The sequence below is a fragment of the Thunnus thynnus genome, chromosome 17 (assembly GCF_963924715.1).
Source record: "Thunnus thynnus chromosome 17, fThuThy2.1, whole genome shotgun sequence".
NCBI classification, from domain to species: Eukaryota; Metazoa; Chordata; class Actinopteri; order Scombriformes; family Scombridae; genus Thunnus; species Thunnus thynnus.
In genome coordinates, this window is record NC_089533.1 from 7,501 (window position 1) to 31,400 (window position 23,900).

The 23,900-nt window shown below is 40.9% G+C and overlaps 3 protein-coding genes across 4 annotated transcripts in view; 1 reads left to right on the plus strand and 2 right to left on the minus strand.

The window, feature by feature from the left end:
* Window positions 1-8,298, minus strand: part of ifnphi1 (interferon phi 1) — a 9,017-nt gene extending 719 nt beyond the window's left edge. The window contains exons 1-4 of the mRNA XM_067570576.1: window positions 7,932-8,298; window positions 6,207-6,281; window positions 4,492-4,647; window positions 4,207-4,284 (exon numbers count right to left, since the gene is read on the minus strand). Of these exons, the coding sequence (XP_067426677.1) occupies window positions 4,207-4,284; window positions 4,492-4,647; window positions 6,207-6,281; window positions 7,932-8,048 (426 nt within the window). The 5' untranslated portion in view covers window positions 8,049-8,298. The remainder of the gene's footprint in view (window positions 1-4,206; window positions 4,285-4,491; window positions 4,648-6,206; window positions 6,282-7,931) is intronic.
* Window positions 8,299-9,471: 1,173 nt separating this feature from the next.
* Window positions 9,472-15,824, plus strand: rdm1 (RAD52 motif containing 1). The gene is made up of 8 exons (XM_067570575.1): window positions 9,472-9,554; window positions 10,550-10,659; window positions 10,740-10,919; window positions 11,172-11,300; window positions 11,380-11,542; window positions 14,915-15,013; window positions 15,235-15,311; window positions 15,647-15,824. The coding sequence occupies exons 2-8, from the start codon at window positions 10,555-10,557 to the stop codon at window positions 15,719-15,721; spliced, it is 828 nt and encodes a 275-aa protein (XP_067426676.1). The 5' UTR covers window positions 9,472-9,554; window positions 10,550-10,554; the 3' UTR covers window positions 15,722-15,824.
* A 4,360-nt stretch (window positions 15,825-20,184) lies between these two features.
* LOC137167926 (integrin alpha-3-like) overlaps window positions 20,185-23,900 on the minus strand; it is a 33,899-nt gene continuing 30,183 nt past the window's right edge. For both annotated transcript variants that reach the window (XM_067570280.1, XM_067570281.1), the window contains 9 exons: window positions 23,818-23,895; window positions 22,945-23,047; window positions 22,694-22,870; window positions 22,142-22,270; window positions 21,847-21,957; window positions 21,537-21,635; window positions 21,285-21,410; window positions 20,928-21,070; window positions 20,185-20,372 (listed from right to left, as the gene is read on the minus strand). In XM_067570280.1, the coding sequence (XP_067426381.1) occupies window positions 20,960-21,070; window positions 21,285-21,410; window positions 21,537-21,635; window positions 21,847-21,957; window positions 22,142-22,270; window positions 22,694-22,870; window positions 22,945-23,047; window positions 23,818-23,895 (934 nt within the window). In that variant the 3' untranslated portion in view covers window positions 20,185-20,372; window positions 20,928-20,959. The remainder of the gene's footprint in view (window positions 20,373-20,927; window positions 21,071-21,284; window positions 21,411-21,536; window positions 21,636-21,846; window positions 21,958-22,141; window positions 22,271-22,693; window positions 22,871-22,944; window positions 23,048-23,817; window positions 23,896-23,900) is intronic.

The following is a 23,900-nucleotide window of genomic DNA, read 5'->3' on the forward strand; positions in this document are numbered from 1 at the left end:
GTACTACAGTCAGTACACTAAGTACTACAGTCAGTACACTCAGTATTACAGTCAGTGCACACAGTACTAGTCAGTACACAGTACTACAGTTAGTACACTCAGTACTACAGTCAGTACACTCAGTACTACAGTTAGTACACTCAGTACTACAGTCAGTACACTCAGTATTACAGTCAGTGTACACAGTACTACAGTCAGTACACAGTACTACAGTTAGTACACTCAGTACTACAGTCAGTACACTCAGTACTACAGTCAGTACACAGTACTACAGTTAGTACACACAGTACTACAGTTAGTACACTCAGTACACACAATACTACAGTTAGTACACTCAGTACTACAGTCAGTACACACAGTACTACAGTCAGTGCACTCAGTACTACAGTCAGTACTCACAGTACTACAGTCAGTACACTCAGTATTACAGTCAGTGCACACAGTACTACAGTCAGTACACTCAGTACTACAGTCAGTACACTCAGTATTACAGTCAGTGCACACAGTACTACAGTCAGTACACAGTACTACAGTCAGTACACTCAGTACTACAGTTAGTACACTCAGTACTACAGTCAGTACACTCAGCACTACAGTCAGTACTCAGTATTACAGTCAGTACTCACAGTACTACAGTCAGTACTCACAGTATTACAGTCAGTGTACACAGTACTAGTCAGTACACAGTACTACAGTTAGTACACTCAGTACTACAGTCAGTACACTCAGTACTACAGTCAGTACACAGTACTACAGTCAGTACACAGTACTACAGTTAGTACACTCAGTACACACAATACTACAGTTAGTACACTCAGTACTACAGTCAGTACACAGTACTACAGTCAGTACACTCAGTACTACAGTCAGTACACTCAGTACTACAGTCAGTACACAGTACTACAGTCAGTACACTCAGTACTACAGTCAGTACACTCAGTATTACAGTCAGTGCACACAGTACTACAGTCAGTACACTCAGTGCTACAGTCAGTACACACAGTACTACAGTCAGGACACTCAGTATTACAGTCAGTGCACACAGTACTACAGTCAGTACACAGTACTACAGTTAGTACACTCAGTACACACAATATTACAGTTAGTACACTAAGTACTACAGTCAGTACACTCAGTATTACAGTCAGTGCACACAGTACTACAGTCAGTACACAGTACTACAGTTAGTACACTCAGTACTACAGTCAGTACACAGTACTACAGTTAGTACACTCAGTACACACAATATTACAGTTAGTACACTAAGTACTACAGTCAGTACACTCAGTATTACAGTCAGTGCACACAGTACTACAGTCAGTACACAGTACTACAGTTAGTACACTCAGTACTACAGTCAGTACACTCAGTACTACAGTCAGTACACTCAGTACTACAGTCAGTACACTCAGTATTACAGTCAGTGCACACAGTACTACAGTCAGTACACTCAGTACTACAGTTAGTACACTCAGTACTACAGTCAGAACACTCAGTACTACAGTTAGTACACTCAGTACTACAGTCAGTACACTCAGTATTACAGTCAGTGCACACAGTACTGCAGTCAGTACACAGTACTAGTTAGTACACTCAGTACTACAGTCAGTACACTCAGTATTACAGTCAGTGCACACAGTACTACAGTCAGTACACAGTACTACAGTTAGTACACTCAGTACTACAGTCAGTACACTCAGTACTACAGTTAGTACACTCAGTACTACAGTCAGTACACTCAGTATTACAGTCAGTGCACACAGTACTACAGTCAGTACACAGTACTACAGTTAGTACACACAGTACTACAGTCAGTACACTCAGTACTACAGTCAGTACACTCAGTATTACAGTCAGTGCACACAATACTACAGTTAGTACACTCAGTACTACAGTCAGTACACTCAGTACACACAATACTACAGTTAGTACACTCAGTACTACAGTCAGTACACTCAGTATTACAGTCAGTACACTCAGTACTACAGTCAGTACACTCAGTACTACAGTCAGTACACAGTACTACAGTTAGTACACTCAGTACACACAATACTACAGTTAGTACACTCAGTACTAGTCAGTACACTCAGTACTACAGTCAGTACACTCAGTATTACAGTCAGTGCACACAGTACTAAGTCAGTACACAGTACTACAGTCAGTACACTCAGTACTACAGTCAGTACACAGTACTACAGTTAGTACACTCAGTACACACAATACTACAGTTAGTACACTCAGTACTACAGTCAGTACACTCAGTATTACAGTCAGTACACAGTACTACAGTTAGTACACTCAGTACTACAGTCAGTACACAGTACTACAGTCAGTACACTCAGTACTACAGTCAGTACACAGTACTACAGTTAGTACACTCAGTACACACAATACTACAGTTAGTACACTCAGTACTACAGTCAGTACACTCAGTATTACAGTCAGTACACAGTACTACAGTTAGTACACTCAGTACTACAGTCAGTACACAGTACTACAGTTAGTACACTCAGTACACACAATACTACAGTTAGTACACTCAGTACTACAGTCAGTACACTCAGTACTACAGTCAGTACACTCAGTACTACAGTCAGTACTCACAGTACTACAGTCAGTACACACAATACTACAGTCAGTACACTCAGTACTACAGTCAGTACTCACAGTACTACAGTCAGTACACTCAGTATTACAGTCAGTACACTCAGTACTACAGTCAGTACTCAGTACTACAGTCAGTACTCACAGTACTACAGTCAGTACACTCAGTATTACAGTCAGTACACTCAGTACTACAGTCAGTACACTCAGTACTACAGTCAGTACTCACAGTACTAAAGTCAGTACACTCAGTACTACAGTCAGTACACTCAGTACTACAGTCAGTACTCACAGTACTACAGTCAGTACACTCAGTACTACAGTCAGTACTCAGTACTATAGTCAGTACTCACAGTACTACAGTCAGTACACTCAGTACTACAGTCAGTACTCACAGTACTACAGTCAGTACACTCAGTACTACAGTCAGTACACTCAGTATTACAGTCAGTACACTCAGTATTACAGTCAGTACACTCAGTACTACAGTCAGTACTCAGTACTACAGTCAGTACTCACAGTACTACAGTCAACACTCAGTACTACAGTCAGTACTCACAGTACTACAGTCAGTACACTCAGTACTACAGTCAGTACTCAGTACTATAGTCAGTACTCACAGTACTACAGTCAGTACACTCAGTACTATAGTCAGTACTCACAGTACTACAGTCAGTACACTCAGTACTACAGTCAGTACTCACAGTACTACAGTCAGTACACTCAGTACTACAGTCAGTACACTCAGTATTACAGTCAGTACACTCAGTATTACAGTCAGTACACTCAGTACTACAGTCAGTACTCAGTACTACAGTCAGTACTCACAGTACTACAGTCAACACTCAGTACTACAGTCAGTACTCACAGTACTACAGTCAGTACACTCAGTACTACAGTCAGTACTCAGTACTATAGTCAGTACTCACAGTACTACAGTCAGTACACTCAGTACTACAGTCAGTACTCACAGTACTACAGTCAGTACACTCAGTACTACAGTCAGTACACTCAGTATTACAGTCAGTACACTCAGTACTACAGTCAGTACTCAGTACTACAGTCAGTACTCACAGTACTACAGTCAACACTCAGTACTACAGTCAGTACTCACAGTACTACAGTCAGTACACTCAGTACTACAGTCAGTACACTCAGTATTACAGTCAGTACACTCAGTATTACAGTCAGTACACTCAGTACTACAGTCAGTACTCACAGTACTACAGTCAGTACACTCACTACTACAGTCAGTACTCACAGTACTACAGTCAGTACACTCAGTATTACAGTCAGTACTCACAGTACTACAGTCATTACACTCAGTATTACAGTCAGTACACTCAGTACTACAGTCAGTACACTCAGTATTACAGTCAGTACACTCAGTACTACAGTCAGTGCACACAGTACTACAGTCAGTACACTCAGTATTACAGTCAGTACACTCAGTACTACAGTCAGTACTCACAGTACTACAGTCAGTACACTCAGTATTACAGTCAGTACACTCAGTACTACAGTCAGTACACTCAGTACTACAGTCAGTACACTCAGTATTACAGTCAGTGCACACAGTACTACATCAGGACTTGCACCTACCGTACGGTCCAGAGTACTTTTGGTCAGTCTCTTGTAGTACTTTCTCAGCGTGACGTTGACTTTTTTTTTAACTGAAAACTGAAAACAAAAACAGTTCAGAGTTGAATTCTGTGGTAAAACTTGCAGTTGAAACTTTAACTAAGTTAAAGTCCGAAGTGCTTAAAGTTTCATATATTTAAAGTGTCTGTTGTGTTTCAGGTGACGTGTGAACTACAGAAGCTGAAGGATGAACACTGACAGGAGTTAAAGTATTTAAAGTATTTTTGTAAGTATTTGAGTACTCACGCAGTTGTTGAGCTCTTTTGTCTGTCTGTGGATGTTCATCAGGAAATGTTCAGTCTTGTCGGTATCCCAGGCAACGGAGGAGCGGTTGCCGTGGCGATAGAGTTTAGAAATAAGCTTCAGACTGTCTCTGATGAACAACAGCTGGGACTCCAACACCTGGACAGAGACAGACAGCTGTGAATCCTGGCTCTCTGATTGGCTGACAGAGCAGAGTGTCATCAGTGTGACAGTTTGTTTGGTTACATGTTCGTATGTAAATGTGGAGCAAACGTGAATAGGAACATACAAGTGAAACAGTCAGTTCATGTCTGAACAGCATTAGATATTTAAGAAATGTCACTAAAGAGCAGGAGGAAAGTAACAAAGTACATTTACTCAAGTACTGTACTTCAGTTCAATGCTGAGGTACTTGTACTTGACTTGAGTATTTCCATGTGATGCTACTTTCTACATTTCAGAGGGAAATATTGTACTTTCTACTCCACTACATTTATTTGACAGCTTTAGTTACTTTTCAGATGAAGATTTGACACAATGGATAATATAACAAGCTTTTAAAATACAACACATTGTTAAAGATGAAACCAGTGGTTTCCAACCTTTTTGGCTTTTGACGTCTTACAAAAAGCAGTGTGTAGTCGGGGTCACATTTCACATGTCTATGAGTTGTTAACAGCTCCACCAAATAGTGATTTTTCCCTCTAAACTTCTCACATGCTTTCATTTCAATAAATGTTCAAATGATCCAATATTTCAGCAAAAATCAAAGATTAGAGAAAAAGTCCAAAAACTGAAAACAGATTTGTGTATCAGAACTTTGTTTTTTCTTCTTTCCTCTCCCATTAATCATCTCACCACCCCTCAGATTTATCTGCTGACCCTTTGGAGGGGCCCGACCCCTAGGTTGGGAACCACTGGACTAAACTAGCTAACTGTATATAAAGTAGCGTAAACTAGCTCCACCTCCAGCAGCTACAACAGTAACATGCTGCTCTAACACTGATGCTTCACTATTAATAATCTGTGTAACATTATTAACTGTAACATGATGATGGTGAAGCAGAGGAAACTTTGTTTCTGTGCCATTCATGCAGCTAATGTTAGGTTGTATGTACGTAAGACTATATTCACACCAAATCCAGTATTGCAGCAGCTTCCTGCAGGGTTGTGCGGAGGTGTGGATGTTATTTGTGTTTTACAGCATAACTGCTGTGGAAACAATCAGAAAATAACCTTTGATTTCTCAGATTCACTCTTTTATTCTCGCTCTCTTCATCTACTCTCTAGCTTGCTCGATCACCACCACTCTCTCTCTTTTTCTCTCATCTTTTTTAATAGGAAGCTGACAACAAGTCTATCTTTACTTCTAAAGTTATCAAACAAAGAGAAACGTCCTCCCCTCATCCTCATAATGTCTTTTTGGCAGTCTGACTTGGCAGACATTTACAATAACTATATAGAAACAGCCAATCATGTCACTGATGGTCTCGTTTGCTTTTGTAGGTCATATAGAAGCATCAGAAGCTTCATCAGACTGTTTCATAACCAGATAAAAGTTCCTTGTCGTTGCTTTAAGTGGGATTTTTCATGCAGGACTTTTACTGATAATGGAGTATTGTTACATTGTTATATTTTACTGCAGTAAAGGGTCTTAGTACTTGGTCCACGTCTGGTAAAGACTAAAATGTATTTGAGCAATAGAAGTACTACAGTACCTGTGTGTTCCTCATGCTTTGGTAGAGATCGTATGGAAAGGGAACTGGACTCTCCTCCTCAGTCAGCGGATCGCCCTGAAACATCAGCACAGTGACTCAGCTGCTCTTATCTCAGATATTACAGAGAAAAACAAGAAATCTCAACATCTTCTGTTCATCCTGATCACTCCACCTGCTTCTCTTATCTACCAACATTTTGGAAATTAAGAAAACATCAAAAAATACTTCAAAATATTTCATTTGTTCATTTATACAACTTAATTTTACTGAATCTTTACATATATGCAAACATATCATGTATTTCGTAATATACACCCAGTTATGTATGAATATATTGCAGATTTTTAATGTACGTCCATAATATGTAAATATACATGATCTGCTCTTTAATATATTTTTTATATATATGTTAATACACGTAAATCCATAGAGTGTAATTTAATAGATTGTATGTCTATACAAAAAATAAAGACAATATATATGCATTTAATATTTTATCAAACACCAATATATGTAAACACACGCCATCTATAATTACTATAAATCCTTTTAATATTTGTCCATATATGTAAATATACGGTATGTCTATTATATGTATGTTTATAAATCATATACTCATATGTTCATGTATATAAATATGTATATAAAGTCTAGTTTTTAATATATGCCAATGTGGGTAAATATACATATCCAATACATATTCAATCTACATTTTATTAAATGCCATTAAATGTAAACATCTTGGCCGACATGTAAATATATAGAAAGTGATTATTTTCAATATGAATCCAAATGTATGGATATTAAAAATAATTTATATGGTTCCGTATTTAAATATACAGTTTATTTTCTTAATTATATTCATACATGGTAACAAATATAGTCAAATCTTTTAGTCTATGTCTGTAAACATATAGAGACTATTTTCAATATATATGATATAACAAATTAATATATTAATGAAATGTTGAGAAAAAACTGTATGTGTATATATATATATATATAGAGAGAGAGAGAGAGAGAGAGAGAGAGGGAGAGAGAGCTTTGGTGACCCCTCGTGTGGCCGGAACCAGAGCTTTAAGACTGTTACTGTGAGTTTGACTTTAAAATTCTGAACTAGTCCTTTAATGCTGTTCCCAGCGTTTACAAACTGCAACTACAGGACTGATTAGACACTTCTTTCATTTCTGAAAAGAAAACTACCAAATGTAATTTTTATGTAACTGTTATTTTTTAAGTTTGTATTGTTATTTATTTAGAAGTGAAAAGGTGTAAACTATAAAGGTAATTAGTCTAAGCATAGCGGCATTCAAGAGGTAATCCATTAAAAACTGCATCCAAGTTTCTCATTTTATATAAACCCTCTCCAGGACCTCTAAAACCTCCTCCAGGACCTCTAAAACCTCCTCCAGGACCTCTAACCCTTCCTCCAGGACCTCTAAAACTTCCTCCAGGACCTCTAAAACTTCCTCCAGGACCTCTAACCCTTACTCCAGGACCTTTAAATCTTCCTCCAGGACCTCTAACCCTTCCTCCAGGACCTCTAACCCTTCCTCCAGGACCTTTAAATCTTCCTCCAGGACCTCTAACCCTTCCTCCAGGACCTCTAAAACTTCCTCCAGGACCTCTAACCCTTCCTCCAGTACCTTTAAATCTTCCTCCAGGACCTCTAACTCTTTCTCCAGGACCCTTGAAACTCCTCCAGGACCTGGTGTCAGTACTCACCATGAGCTTCAGGTGAGTCAGACATTTGTTGTTCACGTGACTAAACCGTTGATCGAGCCAATCACAGCAGAGAGCCGGCGTCAGGGCGCTGCAGAGGATGAAGAACACGAACAACATGATGAAGATGATGCTGCGGAGAGCTGTATGTCTCAGTGTCTGATGAAGATGATGAAGAAGAGTAGGATGCGTCTCAGTGTGTCCGACATGCTGCAGCTCTCGACTTTTATTGCAGACAGGAAACAGAAAACAGAAAGACAGAAATTCCCGCCATGTTTCAACTCTCACTTTCCACACAGCAGAGAAAGTTCTTTCCTTCTTTCTTTCTTTCTTTATATATTTATATATTTATATGTTTATATGTTTATTTGTTTGTTTATGTGTCTTTAGACCTTGATCACATGTTACGCAGCACAAACAGAACCGACAGTTTAATAAAACCAAGACAACAGCAACAGCAGGATAAAATACAACAAATGTTGGTGAAACAAAGGAAGGACGTTCTTCAAGAAGCAGCTAATTGACATTTAAGCTTTGACTGATTGTAATAACAACATGAGTTTAAAGGTAGAAGGCAGGTTTAAATAACACTTTCTCTATAATTCATTATGTTCACATTCTTCCATTCAAACAACAGATGAGACTCATATCTGCTCTGGTTTCTATCTGCTGTTGTTATTGATTATTTTATTCAGTATTTATTAAATATGTAAATGTTCACAGTCACAGATCTGATCACTAATCAAACTGGTGTCCAGTAACAGATCAATATTCTAATCAAACAAACTCTGATTGATTGATATCAACATTTATTCAGAAACACAGAAACAAAAACTTTATTGATCAGAAATAAAAAGTGTTTAAATTAGTGTGCGTGCGTGCGTGTGAGCGTGCTTGTTTCTCTGAACGTGTAAAATATCTCATGTTGTAATCGTTCAGCTTTTATTTTGACGTCAGTTTCGTTTTCTGTTTCCTGTTTCACTTTCTGGAGTCCCGTTCAATCAGCGCGTGCGTCATCACTGGAGCCCCGATACAGCGTGTCACCATGGCAACAGGTAAATAAAAACAGAGACGGTTCAGAAAGTTATAGAGCATTTTTGATAATAGGCAAAGTCTCCATGGCTGTACATAACATTTTAATATAATTTAATATATTTATTCAACTTTAATACAGACAAGCAGAACAACAGCAGCAGCAACAACAACAACAACAACAACAACAACAACAACAACAACAACAACAACAATAGATACATGACTAGCAGCAACAAGTAGCAACAACAGCTGGAGGTTTTTTTTTTGTTTGTTTGTTTTTTGTTTTTTGTTTTTTTACAGTTTTTTTGTCTAATAAACATCAAATGTGATTTTTTTCAGTTTGTTTGATGCTTAAAGTCGTTTTTTTTTCTTCATCTGAATAGTTTCATAAGTAAATAAAAACTAAATAATATATAAAACATATCAAAAACTTTATCAGAAAGACGAAATGAACTCGGTGTTGAAGAACTGTGATTGGTCGGTTGGGTTGTCATCAGTCACAGCTGCATCTCATTGGTTAATCTGGCAGGCCCCGCCCCTCAGCGGAAGCGCGGTACAACTCGTTTTTTCGGTGGAGACGGAAACGTTTCGGTGAGTAAAATAAACTTTAAAAACCTCAAACAGCCGACAGTGAACGAAAAGAGGATGGTTATTAATATATTATTATGATATTATATTAATATAAGTTTCATTTTAAATGGCGACAACCTTCAATACACGTTCAGGTCTGTGAGCCAAACTCCATTCAAACATCCGCCGTTTTAACGCTGCAGTTTTATCTCAAGACTTTTCTTTCTAAATACAAAGTAAAACTTAATAAAATTAGCGTGTTCTGTTAATTAATCTGTTACTGTGTTTTCATTTAAAACTCCCAGGCTGCTGGTCAGTTTAAATCACTTGTGAAAACGTTATTATTATTTGTAATTATTATCTATTAGCGGATCACTTGTAAGCCGAAACATTCACTGGTTCTTCTCAAATAGCAAAACGTTTCAAATTATGTTCTGCAATGATTTAATCTCAGCTGGCAAAGGAAGAAATGATTAAATTAGCAGATTTTAGAGGGAAATGTTGTTCAGGTTCAGCAGAGAAGATAACGGAGAGTCTGTCTGTCCTCTGCGAGGTTATTATAGTTAAACTAAAAGCTACAAACACTTTAGTTAACTGAAACACTATTGTACTTACAAAACTAACTAAAATAAAATAGAAATAAACAGAAAATATCTTTAGTTTTAGTCTTTGTCAACACAAATATGAGGAGTTTACTGGGAAGACTGGAAAGACTGGGATGTCTACATGAGTGTGAATCAATTACCTTCACACAGTGTTCTTTGTATTTTAATACCTATCTTAAACTTTGCCCCTGACAAATCCCCCCCACTGTAATACAAAACTAAAACTAATAAAAATTAAACCAAAGCTAAATTTAAAATTAAACTTTTTAAACAATAAAAACTAAACTGAAACCAGCAAACCCACTCTGGAATCTAACCGACGCTAAACTGAACTGAAAACAAAACTTTAAAACAAAATAAAAATAAAAACTGATGAAAATACAAAACTATAGTAACGGTGGTCCTCTGCAGGTGTGATGGAGGTGCAGGTGGACATCCTGGAGTTCCAGGTTCCTGTGGAAAACAATAAAACTCTGTTTGTGTGGGACATCCAGCCGTCACACACGCAGGCTGATATCTATGTAAGTCTACCTGAGACGACATCGTACCAGACTCCGTTCAGAAAAAAGCATTTTTCAGTTGTTGTCTTCTTCTTCTTCAGAACAGCCTGCATAGCGTCTTCTCCTCCTTTGGTCCTCTATACCTGGTGAAGGTTTGTCCCAACGCTCCTCTGAGCCCCGCTGGATTCTACGCTCTCATCAAGTTCTACTCTGCTGCTCAGGCCTCAAAGGCTCAACGGCAGACTGACGGATGCTCACTCTTCCAGAGCTCTCCACTCAAGGTCCTCACCTCACACAGCTTCCAGCGCATGGTCTTCTTCTTCTACTGATCTTATAAATAGCAAATAAAGTAAATTTTACAAACTAAATGATTAATTAATTGAGAAAAGAATAATGAGATGAATTGATGATAAAATAATTCTTTTCTTTTCTTTAAAGTTGATAATTTATTGATGAATGAATATTCTGTGTGTTTCTGTACTGATCAGCTCACAGTGCTTTTGCTATTGCTGATCACCTGTGTGTGTGTTCAGGTGAGGCTGAGCTCCAAACAGACGCCTCACTTCCTGTCTGATGGCAGCAGGCCGCTGAGCCACGCCCGCTGCCTGGAACTGGCCAATCACTGCCTGGGATTCACCGGATGGACCTCTGACATCATCACAGTGAGAAACACACACATCATCAGTAAGAACGCAGCTGAGTTAGTGTGTCAGCAGGTGACTTCCTGTCTATCATCCTCAGCTGAAGGAGCTTACCAACGATGAAGAAGAGGAGAAGGAGGGAGAGGAGGATGGCGGGGTCAGACGGAGGCTGAGGTTCGGCTGTCTGCTGCAGCTCTGCTTCCCTCATCACAGACAGACGACCAGAGGAGCCGCTGTGGTGGAGGACAGCTTCACCTGTACAGGTAGAAGAAGTACTCAGATCCTTTACTGCAATAAAAGCACCAATACAGTCATTTAAAAATACTCCATTACAAGTAAAAGTCCCGCATGAAAAAGCACTTCCACTACTTAAGTAGAAATTTCATATCTCTGATCTTCAAAGGGGACGTATTATGCTTTTCCTTATTTTCAGACATATATACATCCGTCACAATGTCGGATGTTCATGTTAAAAGTGGTTGCTGTGTCAAATAATGAGGTAAACATATGTAGCAGTAATCCCTGTGAGCAGAAAGCAGCAGCTCTGCTCTGAACGCTACGTTTCCAACGGTTTTTTCTACTTTCAGCTCGAGCTGGCGTCAGTTCGCTCACCGCCAGTTGCCCAAGCCACAACACCATCACACAGCACAGCAAAGTAAAATAAGTAGTTTACCTGTTGGAGGTGTGCTGGTTGTCTGCAGCTCTTCATCAAACATCATCATCACTGTGGCTGTTTCTGCTTGTATTCTTCCTCCCTGCGTTGTTTCTAACTGATCCGCTCAACAAACAGCTCCAAATATCTCCACATGTTGTTGTTTCGACCGGTTTTAGCGCCGCTAACAAAGCTCCACTAATTCAGTGAGGAACATATTTTTACTTCCTGTAGATTCTTCATGATAAAAGTCTCCTGTTATTTAGTCACTTAAAAGCTTTTAATTTGAAGCAGTAAAGCAGGAAATGTTTGGTTTGCATTGACAGTAAAGTTACACAACTCTGATACGTAAAGCTGACCAATCAGAACAGAGTGGGCTCATCAGGAGGCGGGCCTTAAAGAGACACGAGCTAAAACAGAGTGTAAGAGAACTGTATATTGAGGGGCTGCATAAAGCACCAGTATAAGATCAATAAGGAGTTTTTTGAACTGTGAATCATGCTAAGCTACTCTAGTGGAGTCCAAAAATAAAAATTTAGAGCTGAAATGAGCATAATACGTCCTCTTTAAGCAAAAACAAATTTAACTTGTACTGTCAGCTTATCTCAGAGGAAGTGTCTGTCTTACCTTAAAGGGCTAAATCAGAATATCTCAGAGTTGAGCAAAAACCAGGAATTCTGATTGGAGTGTTTAAAAGTACAAACCAGTTTTATTTAGGTTTTACAATAGTATGAGTAATATGAAAAGTAAAATGTAAAAGGTAAATGCAAAGGTTATAAAAAGGAAAAATACCCTCTCTAGGATTAAAGATAGGCCAAAAGGCGGCCCCAAGACCTGTTTGGTCTCTCTTTTATGTCATTTGTCTTGCTGTCTCTTACATCTCAAAAATCATATATGGTTAACAACTAGAACAACAACAAACTATTGGAAATGTCTTTGCTTATGTCATACATCACAATTCATAGAACTCTAATATATAAGCTATTTCTCCATTTTCCATGTCTTAATGACTAAAGGTTAAGAATATAGAGGTGTTGGCCAGCTGCAGGAAACCTCAGCTCACTTCACAGGCCACAGGCTTTCTGCTGTTTCAACTATCTCAAAGGTGTTAGTTTGTACCATGCACAAAAGTTGAGCTGCAGGTCAACTCACATAGTGTCAAATTGAGTGCAACCATGTTTCATGTGTTAGGTAAATGCCAATCTGAAATAAACTTTTTAAAGAATTTTAGAGGTAGGTTAGGGTGGAGTTTGTCTTGGCCACTTGTAGTACAGAATGCATGGCAGGAAAGTCGCCACTGACACCCGGTTTGTAATAATCACACTCCTTCAGTGTTTCCCCTATAATAGCAGAGGTCTGGTGGGCCACCGGGCCAACGAGAACCCCCATGAGGCCAAAACAATATTTTTTTGAATGCCAAAAATAACGCTAAATATCCATTTATTTGGAAATCAATAATCCTCTGTGTAACACTGTCCTGAAACATGAGTCAACCTCTGTGTCGTTGCCAGGGAAACTCTTGATGTGATGTGAGCACTGCTGTCAGAGTCCCTTTAAATTACTGCAGAGCGAGAGCGTGGGATGCAGGTTAGCGAACATGAGCATGGCAACACCTTAAAAGAGAAAAAGCTCCAACACGGATGACGGACAAACAAATACATTAATGTTTTTCTCCAAAACTCCGGAGTCAAGCAAAAATATCATCCTCTCCTTGTGACCACTGTGTTTTAAGTCTTGAATATACTGAGCAAATATTTGAATGAAAATATAAATTGCAGACTGCCTGCTGCGCCACCTGACTGAATCCAACCGTGCAAATATGCCATCCCACCTGCAACGTCCCTTTAGGGTTTTTTGCAGTGTGTACCACCAGGCCTGAAAAAAATTCTAGGGGAAACACTGCTCTTTGATAACACTGCAAATGCAAGGGCTTTCATCAGTGGGCCACAGGCTTAATCACCATTGTGTTACTTCATTCGGTGATAGATAGTGACTTAACAGACATTTATGTAAATTAAAATCTCTGGAGATTGTCGAGATTGCCACTTTAAGGCATGCTTGGAGTTTAGTTAACTGATTGGTTTCATCTTGCTTTATTGATAAATATAATTGGGTATCATCTGCATAACAATGAAAATTTATGGAGTGTTTTCTAATAGTATTACCTAAAGGAAGCATATACAGCACTGTGCAAAAGTTTTAGGCACTAAATGTAAAGTGAGAATGCTTACAAAAATATTGCTATAAATGGTTTTAATTTATTAATTAACCTCTTACAAAGTTGAGTAAACAGCAGAAACAAAGTAAATCAAAAAGTAAATCAGCAATAAATTTGCTGTGAGCAGCTTTGCCTCTAAAACAGCAGCAGTTCTCCTCGGTTCACTTTAACAGTGTTTCATAGTAACTTGCAGGCAGGTTGTTGTAACCATCCTGGAGAAAGAATCTTCTTCTGTGCATTTATTATTTAGGCCGTCTCAGGTGCTTCATCATGTAATCCCAGATTGACTCCATGATGTTGAGATCAGGGCTCTCTGGGGGCCAAACCATCTGTTGCAGGACTCATCATTCTTCTTATTGCTGAAAATAGTTCTTTATGACTCTAGCCGTATGTTTAGGGTCATTGCCATGTCATGAATACTTTTGGGACCGATCAGACGTCTCCCTGATGGTATTGCATAATGGATAAGAATCTAAATATCTAGGGTACCCGGTACTGTATAAGGTGAATAGTACTGGTCCAAGTACGGAACCTTGTGGAACTCTGTGTCTAACTTTTGCCTTCATGGAGGACAATCAGACTTCTTTTTGCAGCCAGTGGAGTCGCCACCTGCTGGCCATTAGAGAGAACGCAGGTTTAAGGCACTTCTGCATTGGCTTCACTTCTCAGACTGGGAGCTACTTGCATGGATACAGCTGATACAGACAGTGAGAATCTGATAAAAACAACTAAACATCTGAATGTGTTTAATCTCTGTGTTTTCAGGTCCAGATGTCCTCATACAGAAACGATGTAAACTGCAGAGGCTCGTGAGAGAGAAAGCTCTGGTTCAGGCCTTCACTACAGTACTGCTCATACTACTAGGTACTGCTGTATCTAACACTACTGTAACTATAGTAACTAACACTACTGTAATTACTGTAGCTAATACTACTGTAACTGTTGTAACTACTGTAGCTAACACTACTGTAACTACCGTAGCTAACTGTAGCTAATACTACTGTAACTGCACTTCTCATGTACTGATGCAGCAGATCAATATTCTTCATCAGGTGTGACTTATGTTGACCTGTCTGTCTCTGCAGGTGATGGTAAAGTGATGGTGGAGGTGAAACAGACCTCAGATCAGTTCTTACCTGAGCAGACTGAAGGAGTCCTGCAGGTAAACTCACCTGTTCTCACCCATCCCCACCTGTCCCCACCCGTCCTCACCTGTCTCCATCCGTCCCCACCTGTCCCCAACTGTCCTCACCTGTCTCCACCCGTCCTCACCTGTCCCCAACTGTCCTCACCTGTCCCAACTGTCCTCACCTGTCTCCACCTGCCCTCACCTGTCCCCACCTGTCTCCACCTGTCCTCACCTGTCCCAACCCGTCCCCACCCATCCTCACCTGTCCCAACCTGTCCCCACCCATCCTCACCTGTCCCAATCTGTCCCCACCTGTTCTGTGCAACTGTCAGCTTCATCCAGTTAACGATCAGTTACCATCTGTGCAGGTAAACAAGCTGAGCTGGACTGACTGTCCTCCTGATGAGGATGAAGATGAAGAGTGGGATCTGACTGTGTCATAGACGTCCAGAGGATTGTGGGTAGAACTGTGTTGCATCGTGGGAATCATCAGAGAGCATTATATTGACTTTTAATTTATTCAATAAATTGCTTTGTTATTGTGAACTGTCAGTTTCCTCTTTTTCACACTGAACCTATCAAAGCTACAAACTATGGAGTCCTGGAGGGGTAAAACCACATCCATTCATGTTTGCTTTATTTGGCATTTGATCCTGATGTATCTTATACACTTGGCAGAATGAAAAGGTGTTTCTCACGTGGGTCCATGTGCCAAGACACGTGACATAACAGACAAAAACAATATTCAATTAAAAAGAGACAGCATTCAATTTAAAATAGACAATATTCAATTAAAATTAAAATTAAAAATTACATTTAATTATTAAATCGAGAATGCAAATTACTAAAGAGCAAGAAGAGCTCAGTCATAGGAACAGCTAAGATACTGCGCAGAACCCTCAAACTCCAAGGCCTCTGGTAGAGGACCCGAGCTTGAGGAAGACACACCACCACCCCCCATGGGAGGGGGGTGAGAAGGGGAATTATATATATATACAAAAAAAATCCCCTTCTCACCCCTGGACCCTTCTGGACAGAGACCTCAGATGTTGTACCTGGAATCTGCTGGAGCCACTCTCCCAGTTTGTGGGTCACAGCCCCCAGTGCTCCCATTACCACTGGCACCACTGTTGCCTTCACTCCCCACATCTTTTCTAGCTCCTCTTGGTATTTTTCGATCTTCTCGTGTTTCTTCCTCTTGATGTTGCTGTCGCTTGGGATTGCTACGTCTATCACCGCTGCCTTCTTCTGTTGTTTGTTGATCAACACGATGTCTGGTTGGTTAGCCATCACCAGTTTGTCGATCTGGATCTGGAAGTCCCACAGGATCTTGGCTTGGTCATTCTCAACCACCTTAGGAGGTGTCCTCCATTGTGACCTTGGGACCTCCAGCCCATACTCAGTGCAGATGTTCCTGTACACTATGCCAGTCACTTGGTTATGGCGTTCCATGTACACTGTTCCTGCCTGCATCTTACACCCTGCTATTATGTGCTGAACTGTCTCAGGAGCATCTTTGCACAGCCTGCACCTGGGGTCCTGTCTGGTGTGGTAGATCCCCGCCTCTATTGATCTTGTACTGAGTGCCTGTTCTTGTGCTGCCATGATCAGTGCTTCTGTGCTGTCCTTCAGTCCAGCCTTTTCCAGCCACTGGTAGGATTTCTTGATATCAGCCACTTCTTCTATCTGTTGGTGGTACATGCCGTGTAGGGGTTGTCCCTCCATGATGGTTCCTCCTCCTCCTCTGCATCATCGGGTTTCTGCTGCCTGAGGTATGCACTTAGCAGTTCATCTTTGTATCTTGTTCTTCCCATTCAGCCGACTTTTCAGGACCTGCCTTACTCTGTGTAGGTATTTGGCTGTGGCTGACTTCCTTGCGGCCTCCTCATGGTTCCCATTTGCCTGCGGGATCCCAAGGTATTTGTAGCTGTCCTGAACATCTGCGATGCTGCCTTCTGGTAGCTCAACCCCCTCCATTCTGATCATCTTCCCTCTCTTCGACACCATCCGACCACACTTATCTAGTCCGAATGACATTCCGATGTCGCTGCTGTAGATCCTGGTGATGTGGATCAGTGAGTCGATGTCTTGCTCATTCCTGGCATACAGCTTGATGTCATCCATGTAGAGGAGGTGACTGACTGTTGTTCCACTACGGAACCGGTACCTGTAGCCACTCTTTGAGATGATCTGGCTGAGGGGGTTCAGGCCTATGCGGAACAGCAGCGGGGATAGTGGATCACCCTGGTATATGCCGCACTTGATGGTAACTTGTGCATTTTGCTTTGAGTTGGCCTCCAGAGTCGTTTTCCACAGCCCCATTGAGTTCTTGATGAAGGCTCTTAGTGTCCTGTTGATGTTGTACATTTCCAAGCATTCCAGTATCCATGTGCGTGGCATTGAGTCGTAGGCTTTCTTGTAGTCAGTCTAAGCGGTGCACAGGTTGGTCTGCCTGGTCTTGTAGTCTTGGGTGACTGTTCTATCGACCAATAGCTGATGCTTAGCTCCCCTGGTATTACTACCAATTCCTTTCTGGGCCCTGCTCATGTATTGGGCCATGTGCCTATTCATCCGCTATGATGCCTGACAGGAGCTTCCATGTTGTACAGAGGCAGGTTATTGGCCGGTAGTTGGATGGGATCGTGCCCTTCTGGGGGTCCTTCATGATCAGGACTGTCCGCCCTTGGGTTAACCACTCTGGGTGCGTCCCATCCATCAGCAGCTGGTTCATTTGTGCTGCCAGGCGTTCATGTAGTGCAGTTAGTTTCTTTAGCCAGTAGGTGTGGATCATGTCTGGGCCCGGTGCTGTCCAGCTCTTCATACATGACACTCTCTCTTGGATGTCTGCCATTGTAATGGTTACTGGATCTTGTTCTGGGAGATTGCTGTGGTCTGTTCTTAGATCCACTAGCCACTGAGCATTGGTGTTATGTGATGCCTCCTTCTTCCAGATGCTCTTCCAGTATTGTTCAGTCTCAGCCCTGGGAGGATCTGTTGTTGTGTTATTACCTTGCCACTTAAAGTACACTTTGGATGGTTTGGTGGAGAACATCCTATTTATTCTCCTGGCTTCTGCTTCTCCTGTGTATCTCTTCAGGCGGGTAGCCAGAGCTGTGAGCCTTTGCTTGGCAGTCTCCAGTGCCTCAGGTCTGGACAGTTTGTTGTACTTCCTGGGTATCCCTTTCGTCCCCACACCTTTCTGTAGCTCTGAGAGTTGATTAACTTCTCTCCATGTCGCCTTGATCTTAGCCTCCAGCCTCCTTCTCCATGGAGGGTAATGCTCTTTGTGGCTCATGGTGTTCATCTTGTAGCCAAGCATCTCTAGGCTCATGTTGCTGTGGTGTATATCAGCTGATTGGTCTCAGTTATGGTCCTAGTAGGGATAGTACGTAACGCTGCATTCACATCCTCTAGCAGACTTTATATATATATATATATATATACACTACTGTCTCTTTTTATATACAGTTAGCTAGTTTAGTCCAGTGGTTCCCAACCTAGGGGCTGGGCCCCTCCAAAGGGTCAGCAGATAAATCTGAGGGGTGGTGAGATGATTAATGGGAGAGGAAAGAAGAAAAAACAAAGTTCTGATACACAAATCTGTTTTCAGTTTTTGGACTTTTTCTCTGATCTTTGATTTTTGCTGAAATATTGGATCATTTGAACATTTATTGAAATGAAAGCATGTGAGAAGTTTAGAGGGAAAAATCACTATTTGGTGGAGCTGTTAACAACTCATAGACATGTGAAATGTGACCCCGAAGTAAAGTACAAGTACCTCAAAACTGTACTTAAGTACAGTACTTGAATAAACGTACTAAGTTAGCCTACTTTCCACCACTGGTTTCAGCAGCTGGTTGACTCTGCACCAACATTACGTCCTCACTCGAAACTTCATCAGAGCCTCTCTCCAACATGAGTAGATTTAAACAGACTGCAGATCAGTAAATTACCAAAAAATACTTATTATTATCAACATACAGAAAACCCACAAACAGGTCACAACAGTGTTTACAAACCACATCCACACAATCTGAACAAGACAGAAGACTTTACACACAAACTGATGTTGCTCTCATGTGCTGTCAGAAATATCACAATTATGTAAAATATACACAAAAAAGACAGTAAAAGGAAAAAAAATGAACTTGATGTTTGGATGCAACTAAGATTTAAAATATATTTCAGTCAGCAGTGTAGTTTTATTTCTAAAATAAAACAACAAAATCTATTTTTGTACAAAAATCCATCAAATAATTTCAGACAGCACTTGAAACACAAGTGTTATTTACTCACAACGTTGTTTATGAGGAGCCCTTAAAAGAAGCATTTATACACATGGATACATTAAACCTGTTAACACTAAACTCTGCTGCCATGTTTGGTTCTTAAAGGAGCAGAACACTTTTTTTATATTTCAGCCCTTTAACTAATAAATTCTGCTGATCAGTTTCCAAATCATCAGTCAGTCTTTAGATTGGTCTATATCCGTAGTCTCAGTTCAGTTGACATTAAATCTGTGTTGGTAACAAACTGACCCACAGTGACGATCAATAAATTAATCACTGCGATGAGTTCTAATATTGTACAAACAGACGAGTCAGAGTTTGTTTGTACAATATCAGGAAATTATTTGATTAGTCCAAAAATCAATATTAATTTCTTTACATCTGTTTTCACTCTGAGACCAGGAGGATGCTAGGAAATATTCAGACACACGACATCATAAAAAAAAAAGATAATTTAACTTCGGCTGTTTACAAAACGAATTATTTAAATCACATTAAACCCTGCTGTCAGATGAGAACCTTGTATCTCTGTATTTCAGTACAAACTGAACTGAAAGTAAAAAGGATAAGAGGTTTTCACATGACAGCAGCAGGTGTTAAATGGCAGTGTGTTGGTCTGGTTTCCATGGAAACCACCACTCTGTTAATGTGTCTCGGTCCAGGAGGTGACCCAACGTCTGGGCGTCTTTCCAGACGTGGAGACATCATCTTGGATCAGGAAGCCGTCTGCGTCCTCTTTAGCCATAATTCTCCCCTGGTGCAATGCTGCTGCTTGCCATGTCCGCCGCCGCACGAAGAACCCGCACTGCAAACAGGAAGCAGCATCAGAAACCTTGTATGTCCAACACAGAATGACTGTTTATCTTTAGTTTCTTTTTAAATTTTATAGTTTATTTTTCTGCTGTGTATTTTGTATTTATTGTATAATTTTATATGAAATCCGTTAAACTAATAAAGTTTTTATGATTCTTGTGAATAACATGTCCCAAACAAAAGTAAATAAATCAATCACTGAACAGATAATAATGACAGCAGCAGAGAAAATCTTCAGAGGAAACCCCCAAAACACAGATTGATAAAGATGATTAGTTATTGATCTGAGTTGATCTATGAGATGGAGGCAGAGCAGCTGGAAGGAAGGAAGGAAGTTAATCAAAGTAAAAGCTTCCATCTCTGGACTGACTGACCGCTGAGGAGAAAAAACAGCCAGCAACAGTCAGTAACAGACAGTAACAGCCAGTAAACAATCAATAAACAGACAGTAACAGACAGTAACAGCCAATAAACAGAAAGTAACAGACAGTAACAGCCAATAAACAGACAGTATCAGTCAGTAAACAGCCAGTCAGTTGGTCCTTACAGCAGGGCTCTCTGGCAGCCGTCTGCCCAGCCTCAGAGCTCCTGGGTCAGCCTGTCGGCCTCAGACGGCTGGCTCTTCATGTGGGCTTTCTGGGTCTTTGCCTTGTACAGCTCTCTGGTGCTGGCTCTCCTGAAGAAACCACACTGAACAGCAGGGGGCGATACAACAGCACTTTACCAACAGCAGGTGATGATGAGATATACATGAATGATTTTATGGTGACGACACAACATAAAAATAATCACGTGTGGACAGTAGAATAGATCCTAAAACTAGAACCAGTGATGAGACAGACGCTTTCCATCGGTCTCATTACAGATCACATTATCTGCCTCCACATGTTACAGCTCAGTTTACCTTCCAGAGCAGCACGCAGATCAGAGCCAGCAGGAAAAGTCCTGCCAGGACAGACACCACGATGATCCACACAGGGGCACTGGAGTCCACCTGCTGCCCTGAGTCCGGATTAATGGAGACCTCAATCTGCAGAAGAAGAACTCTGTTACTCATAAGGTGATACAGCAAACTGCACTGACAGTGATTGTTTGTTCATATTGTGGCTGTAATGAACTCTGTGGCCTCTGGGGGCCGCAAACAGCAGGTTCTTACCTTTGTGCTGTGAGACTCCATGTTGATGGTTGGTTTATTGGTCTGCAACTTCAGAGTTGCCCGGCCTCGAACCAACACTCTCCTTGCATCGCTGTAGTCCTAAAACACATAAGAAGGTCTCATTCAAAGAAACAATGAGAGAATTTGGGCCACTAGGGGGCAGAACATAGACAGCCCAAAGATATTATAAGCTTATGAAGTAGCTCACATGCAGGACACACTGAGATTGAACCAGACAGGAAAAACTAAACCAGGAGCTAAAAGAGGCTGCAAAGCTCTGACAATGATTCATGATAGTGTGAGTCTGTACCTCAATCATGGTGGAGCTCCACAGTCTAGCTCTGACTGTCAGAGTCGCTGAATTGTTCATGTTCACCAGCGGACATACGAATGTCACACAGTTAGCCCCGTGCACACAGTCCTGCACACACAAACAGACTTTTAGACTTGTGAGGACCCTGATTTATGAATGCACTCTACAGCCCCCAATCCCTAAAACCAAGTCTGAACCTCCAAACAAAACTTTGAAGAAGTTAGTTTTATATCTCAGAGCGTCCCCTGTGGGTGGCTGAAGTACTGCACTAACAGAAGCAACGTGTTTGTACCAGAGTGTAGGACTTCTTTTTCTGTCCCTGCAGGTGGAGGACAGGTAGAGTTTTTTCTCTCTGCTCCTCCTGCTTCTCTGTCACCTCCTCCTCCAGACTCCTCTTCCTCCTCTTCTCCTCCTTTGACAGCTGATCAAACAGGAAAAGAAGAAGATCAGATTTATCAGCTCTGAGATGGTTTAAAAAGTGACGGGAGGAGTGTCTGTCAGGATAAACTGGGACTTGAATCAGGTCGTCTGTTAGCAGCATGATCACAATGCTTATCTGGGCACGAACACCATTATTAAATCTTCCTTTTATTCATGAATCTTCCTTTGGTTTTGTGTTTGTCATATTTAAATCAAATGTGATTGTTTTCATGTTTTTTGTGTAAATGAAGGTTTGTTCTGACAGCAGACCAGGAAACAGAAGAGGATCATGATTCAAGACCTAAATCAGATGTTTTAGTAACAGCTTCTGTATGGCTTGGCCTTTATTCTGAAATGTTCCAGCCCACTTTAATAACTTTTAATTTAAAAGGAGTCTATGTGAGGTGGATGTTGCCATGGTTACCATGAGGTTGAGGGGGTTGATGATGTTGCCAGGCGGAGTGCAGTGAGGCTCTGAGGTGCCGTTCACTTGAATCTCTGTGAGGTACAGCAGCCACTTCCCATTGGACACTTCCCTCGGCCAATCAAACTCCACCGCCAGGTTGCCAAGGCGACCCAGCGGCTTCCCGCTGAGGTTCACCTGTCAGAGAAGGCCGCAGGTAAACACCTGGTCTGTTTATGCTCCATCACAGATCATACTGATGTCAGACAAACCTGGAAAGAGAAGAGCAGAAGACTGCCAACGTCTGCTGTCTTCTTCATGGCTGACTCACCGATCACATGACCACTGAAGGAGGCAGAGTCTGGTTGTTTGATCCTGTCAGGACACAATCGATCAATAAGGGAGCTGAGGTCATCAGGACAAACATTAAACCTCTTAAAGATCTGGTATTATGACTTATTTTTATAAATATCTGTAACATTTTATTCACCGAAAGTTGTTTAGACTTCTCTAAAACCATCTTTCCTTACAGCCCAGATTCGCCTCTGTTCTCTAGCAGGCTGTTTCTGAAGCTATTTACATAAAATCAGCATACATTCACAGAAAGAAACCATGTTTGAAAATTTCATCCACAGACTGAAGATGAAACAATAGAAAATCCTGCAGCATGCTGAGTCTCATTAAGCAGACAGTCGGCTGTAAAATCTGCTGAATACACACAACCACTCGCCAATAATGGAGGGAAGATCATCTCCAAAAATGAATTTCAACCATTCCTGACGTAAATGTCCATCCTCTGGAGGGCTGTGAAGACTTTTGAGCTGCTGAACAACTGAATGATGAACTTTGCTCATCATCCCGCTGTGATGCAAACAATAGAAGTTACGTAAACACTCAGCGTAGCGCTGGGCGGCAGCAGGCTCATGATAAAGCTTCCCACTGATTGGATTTGACTTTCTGGTGCAACATAGTAACGAGTACCGCCTCAACACCTCTCGTTGTTGAGCCGCAAATTTCAAAATTTCAAATAACTTAAAAAGAGCGAGGAGATAGAAGTGATTTTACAGCACAGGAGGCCCCAACATCCCAAACATCAGTTTATTGTTTTACACCATACCAGCTCTTTAAAGTGTGTTTGTACTTACAGAATGAGAGACGTCTGCAGGGAATACTCCACCAACATGGAGACAGAGACAGGAGACAGATCGGCCTGCTCACTGAGCCTGAA

Excerpts from the sequence above, each read along its gene's own strand:
- rdm1 (XM_067570575.1), top strand. The coding sequence starts at position 10,555 with ATGGAGGTGCAGGTGGACATCCTGGAGTTCCAGGTTCCTGTGGAAAAC. Across the intron at positions 10,660-10,739 it reads ACACGCAGGCTGATATCTAT|AACAGCCTGCATAGCGTCTT; the intron begins GTAAGTCTACCT and ends CTTCTTCTTCAG. Across the intron at positions 15,312-15,646 it reads AGACTGAAGGAGTCCTGCAG|GTAAACAAGCTGAGCTGGAC; the intron begins GTAAACTCACCT and ends CCATCTGTGCAG.